We start from the raw sequence: 23390 nt of genomic DNA, 5'->3' as shown, positions 1-23390 counted from the left end.
AACCACCAACGCCCCATGACTGCCAGTACCAGAGCACTCAAACTGTCTAAGTCACTTCCTTAGGGCACTTAACTCTCCAGGGTTAGCCTGAGCAGTCAAGATTACTCTTAAGCGATGACAGACACTAGAAACAAAGGATAAGCAAGACAAAATACTTCTCAATTGTGTTACTTGGAGAACTGGAGCTTCACAGTGATAAGCCAACATATAAAAAGTTAATTTTATTGAACTCAACTCTCTAGCTCAAAAACCACAGCTGCACTGCCTTGATTTTACACAATGCTCTGCTCGTAGTCTACACTGCTGGAGACCTACACTTTTCTTGTCTGTTTTTGATCTTTAGGTGATGGCAACAGGAAGAGAGGTATTCTAGGATGAGCCGCAAGACATACAAAAATAATTTATTTGTGAAATCCAACAAACGATATTCATAGGGAGTTGTTAAGCCGCACCGTGAGTCATTTCTTTATTCTGATGGCAAAACAGCAGAAATTACAGGAAGAACTAGACAGTGTAATTTGCAAACTGCAAACAACCTTTTCCTGCTGGTGAGCCCACTGCAGCAAGCTCCCAACAACAAGTGATGATCGTTGGCAGACATCTGTTGCGGTTCTTGGCATGAACTGCACTTGTACAAATCACAAATCCAACTATTTACATAAAATATGCAGAGATCATGAAGATGAAAACCTCTCCTTACTCTTCCATACTGGTGCTCCAGAGATGATGGGGTCTTCTGACATGAGGGAGACACATCACCCTAAAGTTAAGAGTATGGATGGGGTATGAATGTGACAAGGGACATCGGTATCCAAAATTTCCTTAGCACGCTATCCAGAGTTAGCTCAGCTCTTGAACACGAAGAGGACTCTGCCAAGTTTGGCCTGTAAGTGTTAAACAAGTTGAGTCTATGGCTTGTGCAGTCCCTCAACTCCGGGCCAAGAGGGGGGAAATGTCCTATGGTAACCGCTTTAGCTGTCTTGGGCTAGTGAACTTTTCGCTTAAATTTCCCGCCTGCCACCTTCTTGCGAACGCCCAAAGACCCCTCAGCGTCCTCAGCTGTCTCCTCTCGTGGTCGCTTCTTCTTGCCCTCGCCTTGTTCCCGCAGCTCCTGCAGAGAGAAAAGGGATCATATATTACCCAAGTAGAGAGCAAGGGGGAGGAGAATATTACAGCAGCCTGTTTACAGGCAGCAAGGTTCTTTGGTTCAAATCCTTTTTCTTACAGTCTCATCCAGAACTCTATCTTCATGAGTGCCGTCTGAGCAATTTAGGACCCACTAAGTAAAGAGGTTGTTGGGGGAAGGAGGATCACTGAAGGAGTAAATGAAGGGAAGAAATCTGTACTGCCAACTGGCCTTTCCTCTGAAGTGACAGAACTATCTCAGATCAATGGCTCAGAGGATCCATCACCACTGGACTGGGAAACAAGACTGCTAGCAATGATCTGATCTTTATTTGTGCATGGCGAGTTAAACACTTTAACTATTCAGTTCAGTTAACTTAAGGCTCTTTAGAGCAAACCCTGTAACACCATTCCTGGTAAATGGCATCTTACTGTAAATACACTGGGTCTTGAGTGGTATTAGATTCTTCTGAAGGCTTAAATCTAGTGATCCCATACACTTGTTCACCAATGTGAGGCCTACTTTTGGGGTCTTGAGGAAGTGAGTGGCTTTTTTTGCATTATCTACTGGTGCCAAACTGTATCACTGGTGTCCCTGGGCCACCAATGCTACTACACTCCTACTGGATAACTCCCTTTGGGCACTTGACTCACCAAGGCAGTGTGACCAGTAAACGTTTACTCTAGAAAGTGAAGAAATTAAAAAGTGCTTCAAGGAAAAATAGAAATAAATAGATACTGAAATAAGACAGTTAAAACTATGATACACAAATAAAAACAAAAGGTGCTAGCATTTTCTGGGTCGAGATAGATCCCTAAAACAATTTGGAATATGCTACTTACCAGTATGCATCTGTTCTTGGCATGAAGGGCTGCTGACATTCATATCTGTGCATAGATCGCTGCCTAGTGTTGGGTCCGGATGATTGCACATTGTTGTCCTGGAAGAGTCTTCGAAGTATCACGAGATAGGTGGCTCCTCCCCTGGACTACAGTGCGCATGGGCATCCTCTCCATCCTCAGATTGTTTTTCGCCATTGTGGCAGAGATGGAGTGTAATACTGAAAGTGATGACCATGCCTGAAAATGATTCTGAGAGCTACAGCTGCGACAGGCACCGGGGAGGAGGGTGGGCGATATGAATGTCAGCAGCCCTTCATGCCAAGAACAGATGCATACTGGTAAGTAGCATATTCCGTTCGAGGCATGAGGGCTGCTGAATTCATATCTGTGCATAGAATAAATAGCAGTTACCTCCTTACTGGCGGGTGCCCGTGCCAGCAGTCTGAGAGTTCTGAGAACAGCCTGTCCTACAGCAGCTTGCTGTTTGGAGTGTACATCTACGCAGTAGTGTTTGGTAAATGTATGTATGGTGGTCCATGTGGCTGCTCTACATATATCCTCTAGAGGAATGTAACCCAGGAAAGCCATGGAAGCCCCTAACTTGCGTGTGGAATGCGCTCTAGGGGGAACTGTTAACGTGCGCTTAGCTTTTTGATAACAGATCTGGATGCATTTAACAATCCACCTGGCTATACCCGACTTGGAGATGGGGTTGCCTTTATGTTGTGGAGAGAAGGCAACGAATAGCTGTTTAGTCTTTTGAAAGTCTTTTGTCCTGTCGATGTAATACAGGAGAGCCCTTTCGACATCTAAGGTGTGCAGTGCTCTGTCTGCCACTGAGTCAGGGTTAGGAAAGATAACTGGCAGTTCTATGTTCTGGTTAAGGTGGAACTGCGAAACCACCTTTGGCATGAATTTAGGGTTGGTGCGAAGCACCACCCTATTTGCATGAATTTGCAGGTAGGGTTCCAGAATTGTGAGGGCTTGCAGCTCACTGACCCTCCGCAGCGATGTAATAGCTATTAGGAAAGCCACCTTCCAGGTAAGAAACTGTATTTCACAGGAATGGAGTGGCTCAAAGGGTGGCCCCATGAGTCTGGTGAGAACGATATTTAGGTTCCAGACTGGTGAAGGGGGGGTGTCTGGGAGGGATTACTCTCTTAAGTCCTTCCAAAAAGGCTTTAATGACAGGCACCCTGAAAACGGAAAGATGCTGCCTGTTTTGAAGGTAAGAGGCTATGGCCGCCAAATGGATCCTGATTGAACTGTATGCCAGGTTGCATTGGTACAGATGCAATAAGTAACATATGATGTTTTGCGTAGATGCGTCCAACGGATTAATGTCATTGTTGGAGCAGTAAATAACAAACTGCTTCCATTTGGCTGCAGAGCAGGCCCTGGTAGTCGGTCGTCTTGCCTCCTTGATGATGTTCATGCACTCAGGAGGCAAGTTCAGGTATCCAAACTATGACCTCAGGAGCCAAATCGCAAGGTTCAACTGTTGGGGATCTGGGTGCTGAATGTCGCCATGGCTCTGAGTGAGGAGGCTGGGAGTGAGGCGCAGCCGCTGGTGAGGCACCACTGAAAGTTCCAGGAACGTGGTGTACCAAGCTTGCCGTGCCCACGTTGGAGCGACCAGGATGAGTGTCATGGAGTGCTGTTGCAGTTTGCGCGCCACCAGAGGTATGAGGGGGCTGGCGGAAAAGCGTACGCAAATCTGCCTGACCAGTTCATCCATATCGCATTGCCCTGAGACTGCGGGTGTGGGAACCTGGCGGCGAAGTTTGGGCATTTTGCGTTCTCGCTTGTGGCGAAGAGGTCGATGTCTGGATGACCCCACCGTTGGAAGTATGGATGGAGTACAGACGGGTGGATCTCCCACTCGTGCATCGGATGGCTGTGCCTGCTGAGCAGGTCCGCCATTTGGTTGTCGACACCCGGGAGATGCTCCGCCATGAGGAAGATGTTCCTCTGAATGGCCCACTTCCACATGCTCTGGGCTAGGTGAGACAGCTGCAGGGAGTGCGTGCCTCCCTGCTTCTGGATGTAATACATGGCGGTCATGTTGTCCGTCCGGACTAACACGACCTTGTTGCACAGGTGCAACTTGAATGCCTTCAGTGCCATGAAGATTGCCACCAGCTCCAACACATTGATATGCATTTTCTGCTGTTGTGTTGTCCATAGTCCCTGCACAGTGTAGTGAAGGACATGCGCTCCCCAACCCCGGAGAGATGCGTCCGTCGTTAGCACTATTTGTGGGACAGGTTCTTGGAACGGTCGTCCCCTGCAAAGGTTTTGTGCGTTCCACCAATGCAGAGAGTTGTAAGCACGACCGGTCACCAACACTAGGTCTTTTAGATGGCCATGAGCCTGGTTCCACTGTCGGGCTAAGCATTCTTGAAGGGGACACATGTGCAGTCTCGCGTGCGGGACTATGCATATGCAGGATGCCATCATACCGATCAGTTGCATGAACACCTGCGCTGGGAGGGATCGCTGAGGTTGGAACCTCTGAATGAGCAGCTGCATGCTGTTGACCCTGGCAGGGTTCGGCTGCGCTGTGGCAGACTGGGTGTTTAGTGTCGCGCCTAGGTACTGTTGCACATGGGCTGGCTGCAGGTGAGTAGTAGTTGCGTGAGAACCCCAGACTGTGAAGGAGGTGAATGGTCCGCGACATATCGCGGCCGCACTGCTTGGATGAACTGGCCTGAACGAGCCAGTCGTCCAGGTAGGGATACACGTGAACACCTTGCCTGCGAAGGTGCGCTGCCACAGTCACTAAGCACTTGGTAAAGACCCTGGGAGCAGTAGTGACCCCGAACGGCAGAACCTTGAACTGGTAATGCTGATTGTTGATAGTGAACCTGAGATATTTTTTGTGACTTGGGTGAATGGGAATGTGGAAATATGCATCCTTGAGGTCCAGGGTGGCTAGGAAGTCGCCCTGACGGAGCAGCGGCAGGACCTGTTGTAAGGTTAGCATGTGAAAATGCTCTGAAAGGATGTATTGGTTGAGGGGTCTGAGGTCTAGAATGGGCCGCAGGGACCCGTCCTTTTTTGGAATCAAGAAGTACAGAGAGTACTCCCCCGTACCCCGCTCTTCTACAGGCACGAGTTCTCTGGCTCCTTTTTGCAGCATGGAGAGTACTTCTTGCTGCAATAAGTGCGTGTGCTCTGCGGACATAGGACGGTTTCTTGGGGGTATGTTGGGGGGGGTGGAGGTTAGTTCTAGACAATAACCGTACCGGATAAGTTGTCTCACCCACCTGTCTGTTGTAATGTCTTCCCAGAGAAGCAGGAACTGCTGGAGTCTTCCCCCGACAGGTGTTAGATGGTCGGGGGGCAGTGACAAGAAGTCACTGTTTGTTGGGAGCGGAGGACCTGGTGTTGGTATTGCCGCGTCCTCTCCCTTTGGCGCTGTTCCCACGGTATCCACCCCTAGTGTTTTTCGTGTAGGTAGACTGCGTGTTGCCTTTGGCGTATTGGGAGTGCTGTAGAGCCTGTACTCTTGTAGCTCCCCTGTTACCGGAGGGACGAAAGGAAGAGCCCCGAAACTGCTGGGACTGTAGAGCCCCCATGGATTTTGCCGTCTCAGTGTCTTTTTTCATTTTTTCAAGTCTTGTGTCAACCTCCGGTCCAAACAGGAAGTCCGGGTTAGCCGGCTGATTGAGAAGAGTAGTTTGGATCTCGGATTTAAACCCTGAGATGCGCAGCCATGCATGGCGTCGCAGCATCACGCTAGTATTAATTGCCCTTGCCGCTGTGTCTGCTGCGTCCAGAGCGCATTTGATTGACGCATTGGAGACTAATTTCCCCTCTTGTATAACCATTTCTGCACCTTCTCTGTACATATCAGGCATGTGCTGCACTAACTGTTCTAGTGTATCATAGTGCGCCCTGTCGTATCTAGCCAACAGGGCCTGTGTATTGGCTATTCTCCAAATATTAGCGGCTTGCGCTGCCACACGCTTTCCAGACGCTTCAAAGATTTTTGACTCTTTGTCCGGAGGGGGAGCGTCACCACTGGTTTGAGAGTTAGCCCTCTTGCATGCATTAGCCACCACGAGGGAGTCCAAGGGGAGCTGGCCTTTGATATAGGTGAGGTCCACAGGGGCAGGCCTGTATTTCTTGTCGATCCGGGGGTTAATAACCCTGGCTTTGGTTGGCTCCTTGAAAATGTCCGTTGCATGCTTGAGGACCCCTTTAAGCATGGGTAGTGTTTTAGTGGAGCGTTCAGATGTTGAGAAGGTGTCAAATAAGAAATCCCCATCCACTGGCTCGGCATGCATGTCGACGTCATGGTTAAGGGCAGCACGTTCAATTAATGCATTAAATGCTGCGGTGTCCTCAGTTGGAGATGGTTTAACGTTGTAGGACTGTGAGTCCGGAGCTGTATGGGGGTCATCAGGGTCATCGCCTTGATCCCCTGTCCCTGACCATTGATGCGAGTCATCCTGATCAGGGTCTGTGTGGTAAGAGTATGCCATTTGGCCATTAGTCTGTATTTAAGTCCTCCTCACTCTGAGTTGGAGAATGAGGCACATGTTGCGAATAGTCCTGAACAGGCTCAAAAAGAACAGGAGAGGTAGATGAGACCATCTTCCTTTTGAGGGGAATCCTGTAACCTTCCAACGGATGTTCAGGCGCGACCTCCCGCTTATGGACGGTAAGCCTGCCTGTATCCGATTCAATCATGAGTTTAGCCTGGTTGTCATATGAAGGCTCGTGACAGACGACCTGTTCGTGCGTGGACTTGGAGGACACCTTCGACGTCTTGGAAGCCTCTGCGGTGTCATGGCGTTCGGGATGCTTGGGCGGGCCGTAGGCGGAAGTTCAAACTTTATTGGCTTCGAGCCTGAAACGGCTGATTCGGGCCTTTTCGACGCCTGTGTAGGCCGCTCGCTTGCCCATGTCGAATCGAGCTCCCGGCGCGTTGGGCCCCCATCTTTGGGCGTTGCCGACAACCTTCGGGGCATCCTTGGTTGTCGTTTCAGCGCGTTTTCCAAGCATAGTCTTGAGTCCAGACAGGTTTGTCTCGAGACTTTTCCTCGACGGAAGGTCTTTGCTCTTCTCGCCATGTTTGGTCGTCGACGTCTGCGCCGACGCCGAGCCCTTCGAGGCGACGTGCTTGCTGGTCGAGGCCTGCTTCGACGACCCAGTCTTGGAGCCGACGGCCATCTTCGACGCCGAAGGATCGTCGACAGCCTTTGTTTGGACGTGCGTCGACGTCGAACCGACCACCATCTTGAGTAGTTTCGGTTTCGATTTCGGCTCCACCTGTTTCCGTTTCGATTTCGTGGAATCGACCGATGGCTCCTTGGAAAGGGTCTTAGCCTGGCTTTGGCGCGGGGCTGTAGACCGTGCAGAAGGATCTTGGCTAAGGCCTTTCGGCGATGCCTCGACCGGAGCCGGAGGGGGCCGTATGGTAGTGATAGGCCGCGTAACTGCGGGCGGGCTCGTCTCTCTATTGGAGTCGTCATCGACGGCCCCAAGGGCCTCATTGTCGTCCCCTACCTCGACGACGTCTTGGTCGTGGACGTATTCTTCGGCCTGCTCGTCCACCTCGAAGTTGGAGTCCTGCTCCGACGCCGGTTCCGACATTTCTTCGGGAACGTCTTCATAGTCTTCCTCCTCTTCAGGGAGGACCTCTTCGTCTCCGGCATCGGAGATGTTCGCAGGTGCAGGGGCCGACTGTTGGGCCGACTGACTCGCCGCGCGTCGAAGTTTGATAGTTTTCTTCCAGAGGAACTTCGAGCAGGCGAAACATTTTGACTCGTCGTGGTCGGGGGACAAACATGTATTGCACACTGGGAGCACATTTAACTTGGAGTATTTCGAATAACAAACGGGACACCGCTTGAATGGGGTCCGTTCTATCGTCGATGTAGTCTGGGCCTGTGTTGTCGAAATAAATTTAGTCTTTCGACGTCGATTGAAGAACTCGAAAGGGACAGGCACCGAACGATACAATACCGACGCTGTGAAGGCCTTTTGGCCTTAGGAGTAAAGAGTACAAGTTTTGGAAACTGGAGTCGAGATAAGGACATCCAAACCCAATGGCGGAAAAAAACAATCTGAGGATGGAGAGGATGCCCATGCGCACTGTAGTCCAGGGGAGGAGCCACCTATCTCGTGATACTTCGAAGACTCTTCCAGGACAACAATGTGCAATCATCCGGACCCAACACTAGGCGGCGATATATGCACAGATATGAATTCAGCAGCCCTCATGCCTCGAACACAACATTTATGCAATAGTTGTTCATATATCATTGAACCCTAAGGTCAATGCTATTCTATAGGGCAGCATTTGGGTGCTCTTGGGCAGGTCATGTTTAGTCTACGACAGAACACAGCGAATCGGTTATCTTATGAAGCACACAGGGCATCCCCAAATGCACTCAACCGATCAAACAGACTGCTAGGCTCTCTCACACACACATAACACACACACAAGGAAAGGGCCCATGTTGAGGGGGTCTCAACCAACTTTAAAAGGTGAGAGCAGGTACACATCCTCCAAGCAAGGGGCGCAAGCTAAAATACCTACATATCCCTGGTCAATGGTCTGCTGGCACTGCCAGCACTCACCACTATAGCCTGGTGTGACGGTACAATAGCCACTTCAGAAGAGCTACCTTGGTTTCACTGCGGAGCATCACAAATTGTCATGTCCAGGGAAGGAAAAACAAATCCGGTCAGAAAATAAACAGTGAAACAGAGGACAATATTTACCAAGCTAGTCTCTGGCTCGGAGGACCAGTTCCTACTGGGCTAAGAAGCAACAAAGTGAGGGATTAAAATTTGTAGCTCCGCAGGGTGAAACCGTTTAGCTGTACTAATCTCCTTTAGATCAGTTAACTTGCAGCTCTCCACTACAAGACTTCTCCCCTCACCATGTTATCTGCCACTTTAAATGGCCTCTTATTGGAAATAAACTAACATCTTTAAATGGATTATATTATCAAGATGTTTGCATTCCCATTGTTTGGCCCATCTCTATGTGGCTTTTTAAGGGATCCTCAGGTAGTCAGAGATACAGAACACTATAGTGGTGGGCACTGCCTTTTACCACTTGTGTCCCAGGGCTATCTGGAAAACGAAATTCCTTCCTTTGGGTACTTCTCTGTTCGGGTGGTGAAGTTGAGTAGTCAAGGGTTTCTTCCAGGAGGGAAGGACAGTACATACTCAAACAATGCCCAGACAACGATGTAACTTCTAGGAAGAATAGGAATTTACTAACAGGTATTTAAGAAGGGCTGCTAAAATTATGATATGGGGAAAAACAGTAGGTCCAAAGACTTTCTGGGGCCGAGATGCAAGCTTAAACGTTTTTATAGCCACAGCACTCTAGATATTATATCCTAGAGTCCTGTGACTAACCTTATCCTATGGGACAATGGTCAGGTGTCTCAAACATCTTCTGGTTTGCTTGGCTTTATAAGGGTGTTTGATCTAAAGCAACCTCCAGTGGAACCCGCCACCTCAGACAAACAGTGCTGAAAATGGATGAAAGTCATTAGTCTCAGGATCATACACGCATGAAATACACTTGCCTTTATTTATTTATTATTACATTTATTAAGCGCACAGCTACCCGGAGGTTTCCCGGCGCTAGCCTTACTCAAAGGAAGCTAAGGGCACCAGTTATGGATGACAGAACAGGCTTTATAGGAGGGCCGGTAGGCAGCCTCACTGCCAGTGAGTGATGCATGTAAAAAGGCCTGACCCTCTGAATATTAAACCCTTTCCACCACATCAAAACCTGGTTCACTATAAAGCAGGGTGCACTTGGGATGTACATCCCTTCAAATGTCTCTGTATAAAAGGTGGAACACCTTAGAAGACCTGCAGATTGTGAAGTAAAATACAGGAAACCCAAAGGAGGTGAAAAAACTAACATTGCAGGGCAGCATCACTTTTCAAAACCATGGAGGACTTCTGTTCCCACAGTAGGGTGTCAGACGATACTACCAGTGATGCAAACACAGAAGAAGAACCAGCAAAAAACCCAGAGAAACAGACAAAGAGAGAGAGAGAGAGAGCACGAGCGAGAGAAGAAACCAGGCAAAGTCTTTATCAGCCCTCTGAAAATTGTTCCATACCAACTGCAATAATGACTACCACCTTCAAAGCAGCAGATCTCCTATCTGTCTTTCCTCCCTTGCCTTCCACATCAGCTTGTAAGTTTAAGATGATCAATTCCGTCCTATACGCTGTACTTACAATGCGTGCAAATCTCTGGGCCTCTGCCACCCTCTCTGCCAGCATCATCACTTCCTCTTCCTGCGTGGGAAATTCAGGGAGCTTCTTTCCAATCAAGTGTTCAATTCTCTGGAACAACTCCACGTCGTATCTAGGGAAGAGAAGGTTGTATTTTTCATTTAAAGAACTTGCAAGGCGTACATGTCCCACAATCATCTGACTGCACAAGGGACAGACCAGTCTCGATGCAAGGAAAGCACGGAGTCCTTTGTTGTTGATGGGCAGGAAATGTTCATCAACGCTTTATTAAGTCATTCCCGTAGGAGATAAGGAAGGGAGTTTGGTAGATTACAAGGCTCTGCCTCTGTGCTTGGCGGTAGCAGTAATAGCTGCAGGTTGATGGATCTGAGATCCAGGTTTTTTGGAGGCACAGAAAGGCGATCTTACAGTGAAGCGAGGAAGGCCCGGGGCTCGTGAGAAATATCACTGCTGAACACCAAACCTTGAACTCACGCGGGTCCTTGTATCATGTTATTGCAGCTCTGCAGGCTAAGTTACGAGTTGGTCACATTGAGAACTTACACTACAGCTGCATGTCCAGGAAGGGGGAACAAGAGTCCAAGGATGTTCTTACAGTGACACATGCTGGAGGGGTTGGAGTACTGTTGAAATTATAGAGTACCTGGCTTATGAGCACCCAGTGCTACTGTTCCATTGAGACCTGCTGAAGTAGTTCAGTCCCTGGAAAGGGAATGCCCCTTTATTGGCACCTGCTGGAGAAGGCGGAGGTTGCTGATGAAGTAACACTGCCTCTGGGATGAGAAGCCAAATACCATTCATGCAGTGACACCTAGTTGCCTGGACGGTTAATATCCTCATGCTTCTGATCTGGTATCTACTTACTGTGTCACAAACGTGATGGACCTTCCAGACCGGCCGGCTCGTGCTGTTCTTCCCACACGATGGATGTAGTCCTGGTTAGATCAGAGAAAATAATTTCACTGTATAACTTGGATAAACAAATGATCTTAGCACTGCCAGGTCTCGCAGACAACCATAAACACTGCCATAGAACTGCACTGAACAATAAAGATAAGCAGGCCAACAATTAGTCATTACAAAAATAGACAGAAAAGTCATTAGAGAGAGAGAAAAGCCATTAGTGCAGACCTAGTCAGAGAGAGGGATAGGGGAGGGGGAGTTGTGTTTTGAGAGTAGGAGATTGTACCAGAAATATTGGTGGTAAACAGTCTTTTAAGGCCGACCAAAGGTTACTTACTTTCGGTAATTAAAATTTTAGAGGATACACCATCTTCCTAGAGATTATTCCAAAAAATATTACCCTACCCAGCTCTCCAGCATTGCCAGGAGGTCCCATACTGCTGTAGCCGCTACTCTTCTCACTGGATGTGACAACAGAGTATATTAGGTGCCAACCTGTACATTAAAATCAGCTCCTGGTACCTTTGCCGCACCTCATTAAGGTAAGTAGAAGGGAACCAAGAAAGTAACATTGAAAAAAGCAAATTTTTGCCGAGCTCTGGGTATCACAGCACTAACTCCAAGATTAAGTACCCACCAGATCTATTTTACTGAAGATTAATAACTTTCTTCTGACGGAAACATCTACCACAGATTGTTATGTTATGTTAAAGTTGATTTGCAAAGCGCTCGTACACCAGATTGGTTTCATGGCGCTACTGGAAATAGGTGAAGGTGGTGTAAAATGTTCGAAAGTTACTTGTAAGCCGGTCAGAAAAGCCATGTTTTTTTAAGTTTGCGGAATGTCATGAGGTCCGTGCAGGACCGGATATCTAGCGGCATGGAGTTCCAGTAATTAGAGCCAGTGTAGAGAGTATGGATCCTCCAAAACGTTTGTTTGAAGGAGGGTGCTGTCAAAAGATGTAGGTGGGCGGATCTTAAGTTACGAGTTGGGTTTTATCTTTTGCTCATGCTGTTAATGAATTTAGGGCTTTTGTCATTCAGGGATTTGAAGATGATGCATCCCACTTTAAAGGCGCATCTCTGTGGTACAGGAAGCCAGTGGAGTTTTTCCAGGAGAGGGGTGATATGTTGGCGTTTGTTTTCCTGTAGAATCAGTCTGGCTGCCTGATTCTGTACTAGGTGGAGGCGGTGAGTGAGGTAAGCTGAGATGCCAAAGTAGAGGGAATTGGCGTAGTCAATGTGCGAGATCACCATCGCCAGGACTGCCAGAAGTTTAGCTTCTTGATTGAGGTACCTGCTGATTTTCTTTATTTTCCTTAGTTGGAAGAAGCAGGTGGAAATGGCAGAACCAATGTGGGATTTCATGGTGAGATCACTGTTGACCACCACTCCTAGTGTTTTGGCGTGTTTGGATGGGGTTGGGGTTTGACCTAGTTCTTTGGGCCAGCACAGAGGACTCCAGGGGTTGCGTGAGCCTCCCGTGAAGATTAGTTCTGTTTTATCCGGGTTGAATTTCAATTGATTACTATTCATCCAGCCCTGGATGAATAGCATTGTCGATTGAAATTTGTGAATGGAGGTCGGGGAGTCGCTAATCTCAAATACTAGCTGGAAGTCGTCAGCATAATTGAAGGTTTTAATGTTCCTTTCTTTTAATGCGTCGACTAGGGGGAGATGGTAGAGATTAAATAGGTGAGGTGAGAGTGAGGAGCCCTGCGGGACTCCACATATGGACTTAATCAAGGGATTCGTGAAGCCACCAAGATGGACTGACTGGGATCGGTTTGTGAGGAATGATGTGATCCATTCTAGGGCAGAGCCTTCCACACCCGCATCCCTGACACGGTCGATCAGGATGTTATGATCGACCGTGCCAAGGGCGGCCGAGAGATCCAGAAGTACCAGGGCTTGGGAGAGGCCCCTGTCTGCCTGGTCTCTCAGAGTGTCCAATACTGACAGAATCACTGATTCTGTTGAGTGAGCAGGGCGAAAGCCTGCATGGTGGGTGTCCAGGTATTCTGATTTCTCCAGGAAGGTTGATAGGCATTTGGCTACATGGGCTTCAAGCAGTTTAGCAAAGTATGGGAGCAGCGATATTGGCCGAAAATTCGTTAGCGTTTTGGGGTCAGCTCCTGGTTTTTTTAATAAGGGGATAATTATGGCTTTTTTAAAGTACTCTGGTACCTGGCCCTGGAGCAGTGACTCGTTTAGGAGAGTCACGGCTGGGCTTGGGCAGGCAGTGAATATTTCCTTAAGGATACTTGGAGGACAGCAGTCTCTAGGAGATCCCTATTTTACTTTGACTAGTTGGTCTGAGAACATTTCTTAGTTTATTAGTGGGAATTGTGCCAGCTTTTCTGCGTTCTTAGGTTTCATGTGATATGCCGGGCTCGGACAGCTGGGAATAATATTTTAATGGTATTAATTTTTTCAATGAAAAAATGATTGAGAGTCGCATAAGGTTTGAGAGGGGTTGGGTTTCACTAATTCTGTCCGGGTTGGATAGTTTGTTGACGATAGAAAAGTTATCTTTAGAGCGATTAGTGGAATTCATGATTTTGGACGAGAAGAATTCGGCTTTGGTAGTTATCGCCTTTTTATATGTACCACGTGCCTGTAGAAACCTGCTTTTGCCGTCCGGGGAGTATTTGTGTCTCCACTTTCTCTCTGCTTGACGTAGGTCAAGTTTCAATTTTTTAGCTCAGGTGAGAACCATTTATGGGCTTTGTGGCGGCAGGCCCGGTGTAATTTCTTAAGGGGGGCATATATATTACTGGCAGTCATCAGCCAGTTTGATAGGTCTTCCTCGCGTTGGTTGACAGATGATTGAACTGTAGGGATGGTGTTAGTCAGTGATTCTAAGAATTGATCTTTATTAATAGTGCTCCAGCTTCTACGTGAGCCAGGGTCGTAGCTAGTTGTTATCGGGAGGTTGGAGTTATTTAAGGTGAATCTAATGAGATGGTGGTCAGACCATATGCATGGTGTGACTTCAAAGCTGGTTAGAGGCAGATTGTTGGACCATACCTGATCCAGGGTATGTCCTTTGATGTGTGTTGCGGAGGAGATGCACTGTTTTAGGTTCAGCCCTGTGAGTAGATCAGTTAATTCGGCTGAGTAGGTTCCCCCTGCTGAGTCATTGGCCCAGTAGTTGAAGTCGCCGACTAACAGTAGTTTAGCATGGTCGGTTCCTCACCTTCTTAAAGAGTTCCAATGTAATGCTCTATGGAAGGTGAGAAATAAAGTGCCAATGAACCCAAGAACCTATGCAGCAACCATGGCAAAGCCTAATCGAGATATGAAGCTGTAAGGTGCAAGGGTGGCCAAACGCAGATTACAGCTACTGAATGCCAATGGTGACTGCCATTGAAGCAGCCATGCAACTGAAGTAGGCACAGCTGCCTTCTGGCAGATCTTTATTAGATGAGGCATAACCATTTTTGAAACATAGGATGATATAACGTGAAATGGTGCATTTGGTCAATGCTTTGCCCTTCTTAGCACCAGTGAAACCCACTAATAGCTGATCATCCATAGAGGGTTCAATGCAAGATACTGCATGCACCCTTTCGCCATGGTGGGGGAAACAAAAATAGTGATAGAATGGCAGATTGTACTTTAGTTTGAGAGGATAGGCAGGACCAGCTTATTTTAGGTAGAACAGGCCGAGTGGTGGAAAGTTCAAGAGGTTTACGTTCTCCAACTACTGGCTGATGCTATTGCCACCAACTGAATAGTCTTCCGAGTGAGAAGTTAACCCGTTGGCCGCGGGGGTAATTCCCCCGCTGTGCGGAGGGGGTGGGCGCACAGTGCCCCTGTGCTCGTGACAAGCTCAGCACGTCATGAGCCACGGTGGCGGTGTGCTCATGACGAGGTGAGCTCGTCACGGCCACACCCATTTCTTCAGAACGTTCAGCACAGCGGGGGAATTAGCCCCGCGTGCAAGCGTTCTGATGAGCTCAGCTCGTCATGAGCACACTGCCACCGTGGCTCATGACGAGCTCAGCTCATCATGAGCGTCCAACGGATTAAAACAAGAAACAGTGGAGAGGCTCAAATGGGGTTGTCTTAGAAAAGTCAATACAAGAGTCAAATCCCACTGAGGCACATTGAAGAGGGGGAGGGTAACAATTATACAATTTCAGAAACAGTACCAGTAGTGGCGATCTAGCCAAAAATTGCTAAAGTAGGTAAACATGAAGGCTCACAGAGTAGCCAAATACCCTTTTATTGTAGCCACTGCTGGTGAACCCCATGATAACAGAAAGCCGATGCTGAAAGGGATTCAGGCATTCTGACTCACGCCACTGAACAAACTTGTTCCAGCAAGCTGAATAAAAGGATTTAAAAATAAGTTCTCATGCATCCAGGATGATCTCTGCAACTTCAGAAGGAACGCAAAAAGACTGGCTGGCACTGCACAATCTCTATATGTGGAAACTGAGTGTTTGCGGATTGGATGATCAGATCATCCTACAGCGAGAGAGGTCAACTACCCTTTGCAGGAGAGGAAAGTGTGGCTGAATACTAGGAGCTAACAGTTCTGCAAATGAGTTCCTCCTCACCCATACTGGGTTGATCAGGATCAGCTGTGCTTGATATTTTCACACCTTTAGCAGAATTGGTAGAAACACATACAGTATAGTCTTAGAGATCAACTGAACCTGAAGGAATCATGAATTTTATTTGTCAGAATATAGAGGAAAAGTCCCATGTATTTGACTCTGTGCTCCCTGTGCTTGTTTATTTTGTTATGTTTTCTTAACTGAAATGCTGGTACATACATTTGTTGAAAGTTTATGAAATAATATCTATATACGAAATAGGATCTTCATATAAGACTTCTAAGACATTAGGATGTTTGATTTATGAATTGTTCACAATGTTCATTTAGATTGTGTATTTAGAAGACATTTTTGGTGTTTAATGTTTTGTTAATCACATGCACACAAGTATTTTCTGTATTTTCTGTATATAGACATTGTCTTTTTCTGTTGCAACAAAGAATTTTTTAAAAAGCCGAAGAAATAGGTATAAATAAAATACCAAACAAATAAAAGAAATAATTTGCTCTGGCGCTAATTTAAGACGTAAAAATAACAGGTCCTGGCCCACTTCCTTGCTACAAACTTTCTAAAAGTGGCATTTTCTGGCCTGAAATTTAAAACCCAACTTCGCTAAAAGCCCAGGGACACCAAATTCCAATTTATTATCTGCTACCAATTGGAAGATACACTGCTAACCTATGGTAGAGATAGGCCTTGCATTAGTGAAAAATTGATTTAGCAGTTTTCACTACCAGGACACGTAAAACTCAAAAGTACATATCCTACCTTTTAAATACACTGCACCATGCCCATGGGGCTATCTAGGGCCTACCTTAGGGGTACCCTACATGTAGTAAACAGGAAGTTTACGGGGCCTGGCAAGTAGGTGAATTTGGAAGGTCAACATGGCAGTTTAAAACTGCACACACAGGCCCTGCAGTGGCAGGCTGTTGACATATTTGAAGGGTGACTTGTGTGGGTGGCACAATCAGTGCTGCATGCCCACAAGTAGAATTTGATTTACAGGCCCTAGGCACATGTAGTGCACAGTAATAGGGGCTTATTAGTAAATCACATATGCCAATCATGGAGAAACCAAATGCCATTACATTTTAGATACAGAGCACATACACTTTTGCACTGGTCAGCAGGGGAACCCGCGCGGAAAAGAAGCCAGGTCTAACAGTAGGCCTGTAAATTTCTGATGCAACTGCACCCCTGAGGAGGCTAGGGCAGGCCTTGCAAGCAAGTGTGGCTGTGCAATTTTTGAAGAGCTCTTTCTAACCAAACAATCACTATCCATTAAGGAGCATGTCCATACAGTTGCCTTGACACTGAAAAGCAAGCATAATGCATGCAAGTACGGCAGTGCAGTGTGCTGGTCATTCCTATGGATTGGAGGAGGTGGACAGTGTCCCAGAGGTGAAATACAAGGACAAGGACTGTATTTTTACCCATAAAGTTCTCTCTCTTTTATGCTATATCTGATGGGGGAAGACAGTTTGGTTTAAGTCTGAGACAGAAGGTTAGGCCACTAGGCTTTCTGGCAAAGGGTTGACAAGGACTTCAGGTCATGTGGTGAAAGTCAATACTGCCTTGCTATTGTCACTATACTGCAGTTCCGAAAAGGTTTTTTTTCCAGGAAGCTAGGAAGGCCTCTAGTAATGCCTCACTGAAAAGGATCCAAGGCTCAGCTGCTGCAGAACAAGTTTGCAAGATTTCAGTCAAAATGCAAGATTTGACTTCTCAGAGGGTAGAGTCAACTCATGATTATGCTGCTTTTCATACCACTGTGAACAAAGTCACTTCTTCTGATGACGGCCCTGAGGGTGAAGGGATATCTTCTCCTAGTGGAGGATCTAAGCAACATGCATATTGTAAATCAAAATAAAGGCTAGCATTGAAATAGTAAGGAGGAAAGAGGTTGTTGGCCTTAGCCATCTTCTGTCCAGCCTGATAATTCAGAAATCATGGCACTGGAATATGAATCCAATAATTTTCCCTTCTGGGCAAATATTTGGACCCGAGGAAAAGACTGCCAACAGTAGGTAATTAAAATATGTTCAGACCTTCTTTTTGGTTACTCTTATCAGATCAGTGTATTATATATTTTTTGAGGGCAGCACAGACAGAAGCTTTGAGAACGACTCATAGGCAGCACCAAAGGCGGCCCCCCCAAATGGGTAACGGCTTGACCAGAGGCCTCTTTTTAAGTGCCAAGGGCACAGGCTGTGTGGGAGTGAAATCGGGGTGGTAAGCACAAGGGTCATTAAACACATGGAAGCTGCATCAGGGGTGCCAGAGCGGATATGAAACAAATCCAGCATAGCCACACGGAAGGTCTTAACTTGCTCAGTCAGTCAATAGAGCTTGGAATTCTGGTCTGATCTTTTTTAAAGTCAGAAACTAGCACTATTGACAAATACCCCTGCATCAGGAATGGTGTCAAGGACCAGCAACAGTCCTGGGAGCATGACTGGTGCCTTCAGGATGAACAATACTTTTTCTTCTTTTTTCCTATTTGTGGGAGGTCCTATCTAGAGCTGGCGAACGGTTTGACATGTGTCCGAGGTGCTTGGCCAAAACAGATTCGCCTCCTGCTCTCTAATGACCCTTGGATGTATCAGACAACATGAGTCGCAGGCCTAGGCGTTCTGATCAGAAACCACACAACACATGGATGCTGTCAAAAAGTGGAGGAATTTTCGCCAGTGAGGTACCCAGAGAGCTATGGATCTATGTCAATGAGCTGTAGAGATACAAGAAATGAGGTAGCTGACCGGATGGAGTCTAATATATGCCAATGTCTTCACCTGTGGCAGCCAATTTTACAGCTGAAGCTGCACGGCGCCACCTAATAATGTTGAAGAGCTATTGTTCCAAAAAAGTTTCCAGACACTTATGCCGCCTGGAAAGACATTCAAAAAAGTTAAGGTGTAGCAGAGTGGTTGCAAAGGAGGTACTCAGCACGGGTTGTGTTGGTTTCAACTAGCACTGACCCTGCTCCTCATTGGAACAGTCTATTTGGAACTGCCAGACATGCCTCCTCCAGAAGGAAACACAATCGATCCAATGCTGGTTTCAGCCTGGTTAGGCCTGGACAGTGAGAAAACAAGCTGTAACCAAATGAGGAGGCCTAATCAGGCTGAAACCAGTTTCAGGCTGCTTGTATGCCAGTTCAGCGAGGATCTGGCTTTGCAGCTCAAGCTTGACTGCACCTACTGGAACAGGGCCAAAACTGATTTGTACATGGTTGGGTCTAATCTGAGGTGGCATAGTGGGCAAAGGAATAATGGGCTGGAATAATACCCTGACCTATTGCCAGTGATTAGACAAATTGCAAACATTCCTCCCATCATATTGTGTGTGGGCTTGATGTAACAGACAGCCCAGATATTTCAGCACACGGTAGAAGTCCAATGACTATTTGGTAACAGACACATTTGGCACAGTTGCTTAAGTTAGCCAGAGATAAAATACTTATATTCAGAAGTGCCACACTGTTTGCATCAACATTTTAAGGTTTTCTAAAAACAGGAAACTTTTCAGAACCATATAAATGTTCCAAAAGTTGCTTGAAAAAAAAGATAATGTTACTTACCCAGTAAGCATCCGTTCTTGGCATGTAGTGCCTAATAAAACTAAATGTGTCCTCATGTAACGCAACTGGCACTATGTAAAGTGCTCTGATACCCAATATCTTCGGGTCTAGTTCGTGCTATATAAAACTCAAAAAAGCTGTAGATTCACAAGCTTTGACTACTCCTGCCATGTAGTGTTGGGTCCGGATGTTTGCATGTTATTTTTGTTTGGAGAAGTCTAGTGCACATGGGCATCAACTCCATTGTTAGATTGTTTTCCCGCAGAGGGTGAGAATGGAGTAGTATGTGCAGAATAAAGCTGTCCATGCGTATGAATGTGAATTAAGAACAAGTACTACAGGAGACCGAGGTGGTTGGTGGGCGCATGTGCATCTACAGCTCTACATGTCAAGAATAGATGCTTACTGGGTGAGTAACATTATCCGTTTGAGGTATGCGAGCTATAGATCACATGCTTGCATTGGACTATATAGCAGTAAACTCCCAAAGCGGTGGCTAACCTGTAGCAGTTGTAGTTGTTTGAAATAGAGTTTTAAGTACTGCTTGGCCTACATTTGCCTCTTATCTTGCTAACACATCTACACAATAGTGTTTGGTGAATGTGTGCGGTGTAGACCATGTTGCTGCCTTACAAATATCAACTAAGGGAATACTTCCCAAGAAGGCCATAGTAGTCCCCATTTTACGAGTAGAAGGCGCTCTATGGGGTACTAACAAAGTTCTTTGCTTTAGCATAACATGTTTGGATACATTTTACAATCCATCTTGCAATACTGGACTTGGATATAGGATTGCCCTTGTGAGGTGGGGAAAAAGCAACAAATAGTTGCTTTGTTCTCCTAAAATCTTTCGTTCTTTCTATTTAGTAAAGTATAGCACGTCTAACATCAAGTGTATGTAGGGCTCATTCTGCTACAGAATCAGGTTGAGGAAAGAACACAGGTAACTCAACTGATTGATTGATATGAAAAGCAGAAACTACTTTAGGGATAAATTTAAGATTGGTGCGAAGAACCACTCTATCTTTGTGAAGTTGAAAGAAAGGCTCTTGTACTGCTAAAGAAAGCTTCCTTAGACCCTGCTCTCCCAGAAAACCTGAGACCTATATCTCTGCTAGCCTATGCTGCTAAAATCGCAGAGAAACATTTAAACATTCAAGTGTCCATGTTTCTGGATGTGAAACAGGTTCTCCTTGAAATGTAGTCGGGGTTTAGGCCACAACATAGTACAGTCTCGGCCCTTCTTGCCTCAAGAGGGCCTGAAAACCGCAGCCGATGAGGTAAGAACTACTGCACTGATCCTTCTGGACCTAAGTGCTGCTTTTGACACAGTCTCCCATGGCCTTCTGATGGAACGGTTGGGGTCGGTGGACGGACATGGGAGTGAATTAAACATTTTCTGGAGAATAGACCCTTCCGGGTTTTTCAACATCCTTTTAAATCCAGAGTCTGTCCTCTGTCTCAAGGGGTGCCTCAGATATTGTGCTGAGACACAGGTTAAAACTGATGTCATATGCCGAGGACACACAGTTGATCGTTACCCTGGCGCAAAAGGAGGCAGGAATGGCATCTGATTTCAAGGTCTGCCTGGTGGAGCTTGCCAACTGGATGAAGCTCAGCTGTCTGAAGCTGAATGCAAGGAAGACGGAGGTGATGGTAGTTGGTAAGCAGCCCTCGCTATAGTCACATTTGTGGTGGCCGGAGGAGCTGGGACCTACTCCGACCCCCTAAGGCTAAGGTCAAGAATCTGGGAGTATGGTTCGAGGACACCATCTCCTATTCAGAGCAGATATCTGTGGCTGGTGCCTGCTTTGGCATTCTTAAAATGCGGCAAAAGATCCTGGACCTACTCCCATTAGATGCCAAACGAACCATTGTACAGGCCCTTGTTACGTCCCGTCTAGATTATTGCAACATCATGTACTTAGGGGTGACCACAAACAATCTGAACATCCTGTAATCTCCGTTCAGCTGGGCACCGGGAGAGATCTGTCGTCCGTCAGCAGCCGCCGACGACTCTCATGACGCCATTTTGCGCTCCTCCGATCCGGGCACTCCGCGGCTCGTTCCGCCCTTTGTAGTTGTCCCGTCGGCTCGCCACTCGACCAGAGCAGGCACAGACGGTAATCGTGGGATCGACCCGAGTTTCACGGGGATCCCACGTCTGTTCCGGATGAAAGCAGGATAATCGGGCTGAGGGTCGGGAGCCTCTCTAGGCTGCGTCCGTCCTCATCGGCTGCTAGCCACGCCTGGCCTCTTCTCCTTTTCTGATGGCGAAGAGGCAATAGAAAGGCCTAGACTTGCCTTTTTTCCATTTGACACCTCAGGAAGCTGTCCCTCTTTCTCCTTTGGGTGATGAGGAGATTTTTTTGGGATAAAGCCTTTTAGACCCTTCAGAGGTCTTTTGAGAGGCTTTAGCAGGAGGTTCGGCTGAAGTAGAAGGGGAAGACCTACCCCTTTTTTTAGACCTCCTCGAAGATGTTGCTGAGGAGGAATCCTCACTATCACTGGACAGAACCTCTTTGCGAGACTTCATTTTCTGTAGCCAAGTCAAAAGTCTTCCTTCCCGGTCTCTCAGAGTCTTAGTTGAGAAGGTCCTGCATGTCTTGCACTCAGTGGCCTTGTGGTCTGGGTATAAGCAATAAATATAATCTTTATTCTTATCCTCCACATATAGTCTTTTCTTTGAACAAGTAGCACAGGCTTTGAATAAAGCTTTCTTTTCAGACATCCTGAAGAGAAAAAATGGTGTAGAAAACTAATTGAAGAGAAAAACGAGACTCTCTTAGCACAACGTGCGGTAGAATATCTGAGGCTCTGAGGCTCTCTCCTGAGGGTTCTATGGGGTGAGGCTAAACTGATTGGTTGTTGCAAAAATGTGGTCTCTTTTACAAAAAGAGGGAGATAGGCTACAAAATGAGAGGAGGGCTAGGACTTACTTTCTCTTTTGTGCATACTGCTATGGTACTTTCTATTTACCGAGGCTCCCAGGCTGACAACGTTGAATGATACAAAGCATGGGAATCTATGAAAGTTCCAATACTGGGGCAAGTTAGATTGTGGTCTAGCAGGTGTGCGCAGTATCTGACCACAATGGTCTCATACAGTTGAACAAATCCTGGTCTCTGCACCACAGGACGTATCGCTGCCATTTTGCGGAGTAGCACCTTCTTGTACTTGGCCTTCTAGCCTATTTCAGGATGTTCATGGGTGTTTTAAGAGGTTTAACAAAAAAACTATGCCCTCAGAAACCAGGCTGCCAGTTGCATACTTCTGGGTGGTGGAATCTTCCTTCTCCGGAGGTCATGTTTTGCTGGTAGTCTCTTTACATTTCCTTGTGTGATCTCCAGCAGCTCTGAGAACTAGGTATGACTTCCCCACACTGTGGGGCACCTTGGACTACAACCGTATCTTGTCCTGGTCCAGAGCCCTTACTCCCGCATGTTGTTGACACGCTTCAGATTGGGTACCTTTTTTCGTATGGTCACTCTACCAACTAGTAATGATTGGTCTGCTGCCACATTAATTTGCCCCTGTGACAACAGGTTATCCCTATCGAACATTCACTTCGCGCTATTTTGTAAATTTGACATGAATCCCAGAAAGAAGTTTTTGTTACCAATCCTTAAATTCTGGGGGATTCGTACATGTAGATCAGCATTCGTGAAACTTCTACAATTAGGAGATGAACATGGTATTTATGCTATCATGTTTTTTAAAAGCGGTCATAAAAGTTAGAAGTTACCTGTAATTGGCTCTGTTTGATAATACATTAATGTAATTTTCCTGTTTTTTAATAATTTTTTAGAGGACCGAAGATGTTTTTTTTTAGATATCAATCAAGTTTATTTTGTATAGTATGGACTGTAATTAGTCTATTTTTTTAAATTTGTAAAAATGTGATTTTATGATTTTAAATCAAAAATCGAATAAAGCTTGTTTTGAATGGAATTGAATTGAACACTGTGGGGCAATCGGGATAGTCACTTGTAACTATTTGCACTTGCTCATCATGAAATGTATGAGAGGAGACTGTGGAAAAGCATACACAAATTTTCCAGACAATTCTATTGATAGGGCATTACCCTGAGTGTGGTGGTGTGGGTGCTTGGATGCGAAGT

At 46.5% G+C, this 23390-nt stretch overlaps 1 protein-coding gene across 1 annotated transcript in view; it reads right to left on the bottom strand.

Annotated features, from left to right (window-relative positions):
• Window positions 1-385: 385 nt before the first annotated feature.
• The window catches only part of DDX47 (DEAD-box helicase 47), a 208573-nt gene continuing 185568 nt past the window's right edge, over window positions 386-23390 (bottom strand). Inside the window, exons 10-12 of the mRNA XM_086958190.1 lie at window positions 11080-11150; window positions 10198-10327; window positions 386-1111 (exon numbers count right to left, since the gene is read on the bottom strand). Of these exons, the coding sequence (XP_086814316.1) occupies window positions 986-1111; window positions 10198-10327; window positions 11080-11150 (327 nt within the window). The 3' untranslated portion in view covers window positions 386-985. The remainder of the gene's footprint in view (window positions 1112-10197; window positions 10328-11079; window positions 11151-23390) is intronic.

The sequence above is a fragment of the Lissotriton vulgaris genome, chromosome 1_1, assembly GCF_964263255.1.
Source record: "Lissotriton vulgaris chromosome 1_1, aLisVul1.2, whole genome shotgun sequence".
Taxonomy (NCBI): domain Eukaryota; kingdom Metazoa; phylum Chordata; class Amphibia; order Caudata; family Salamandridae; genus Lissotriton; species Lissotriton vulgaris.
The sequence above is the reverse complement of the archived record's forward strand: the minus strand, read 5'-3'. Positions and strand labels throughout refer to the sequence as shown.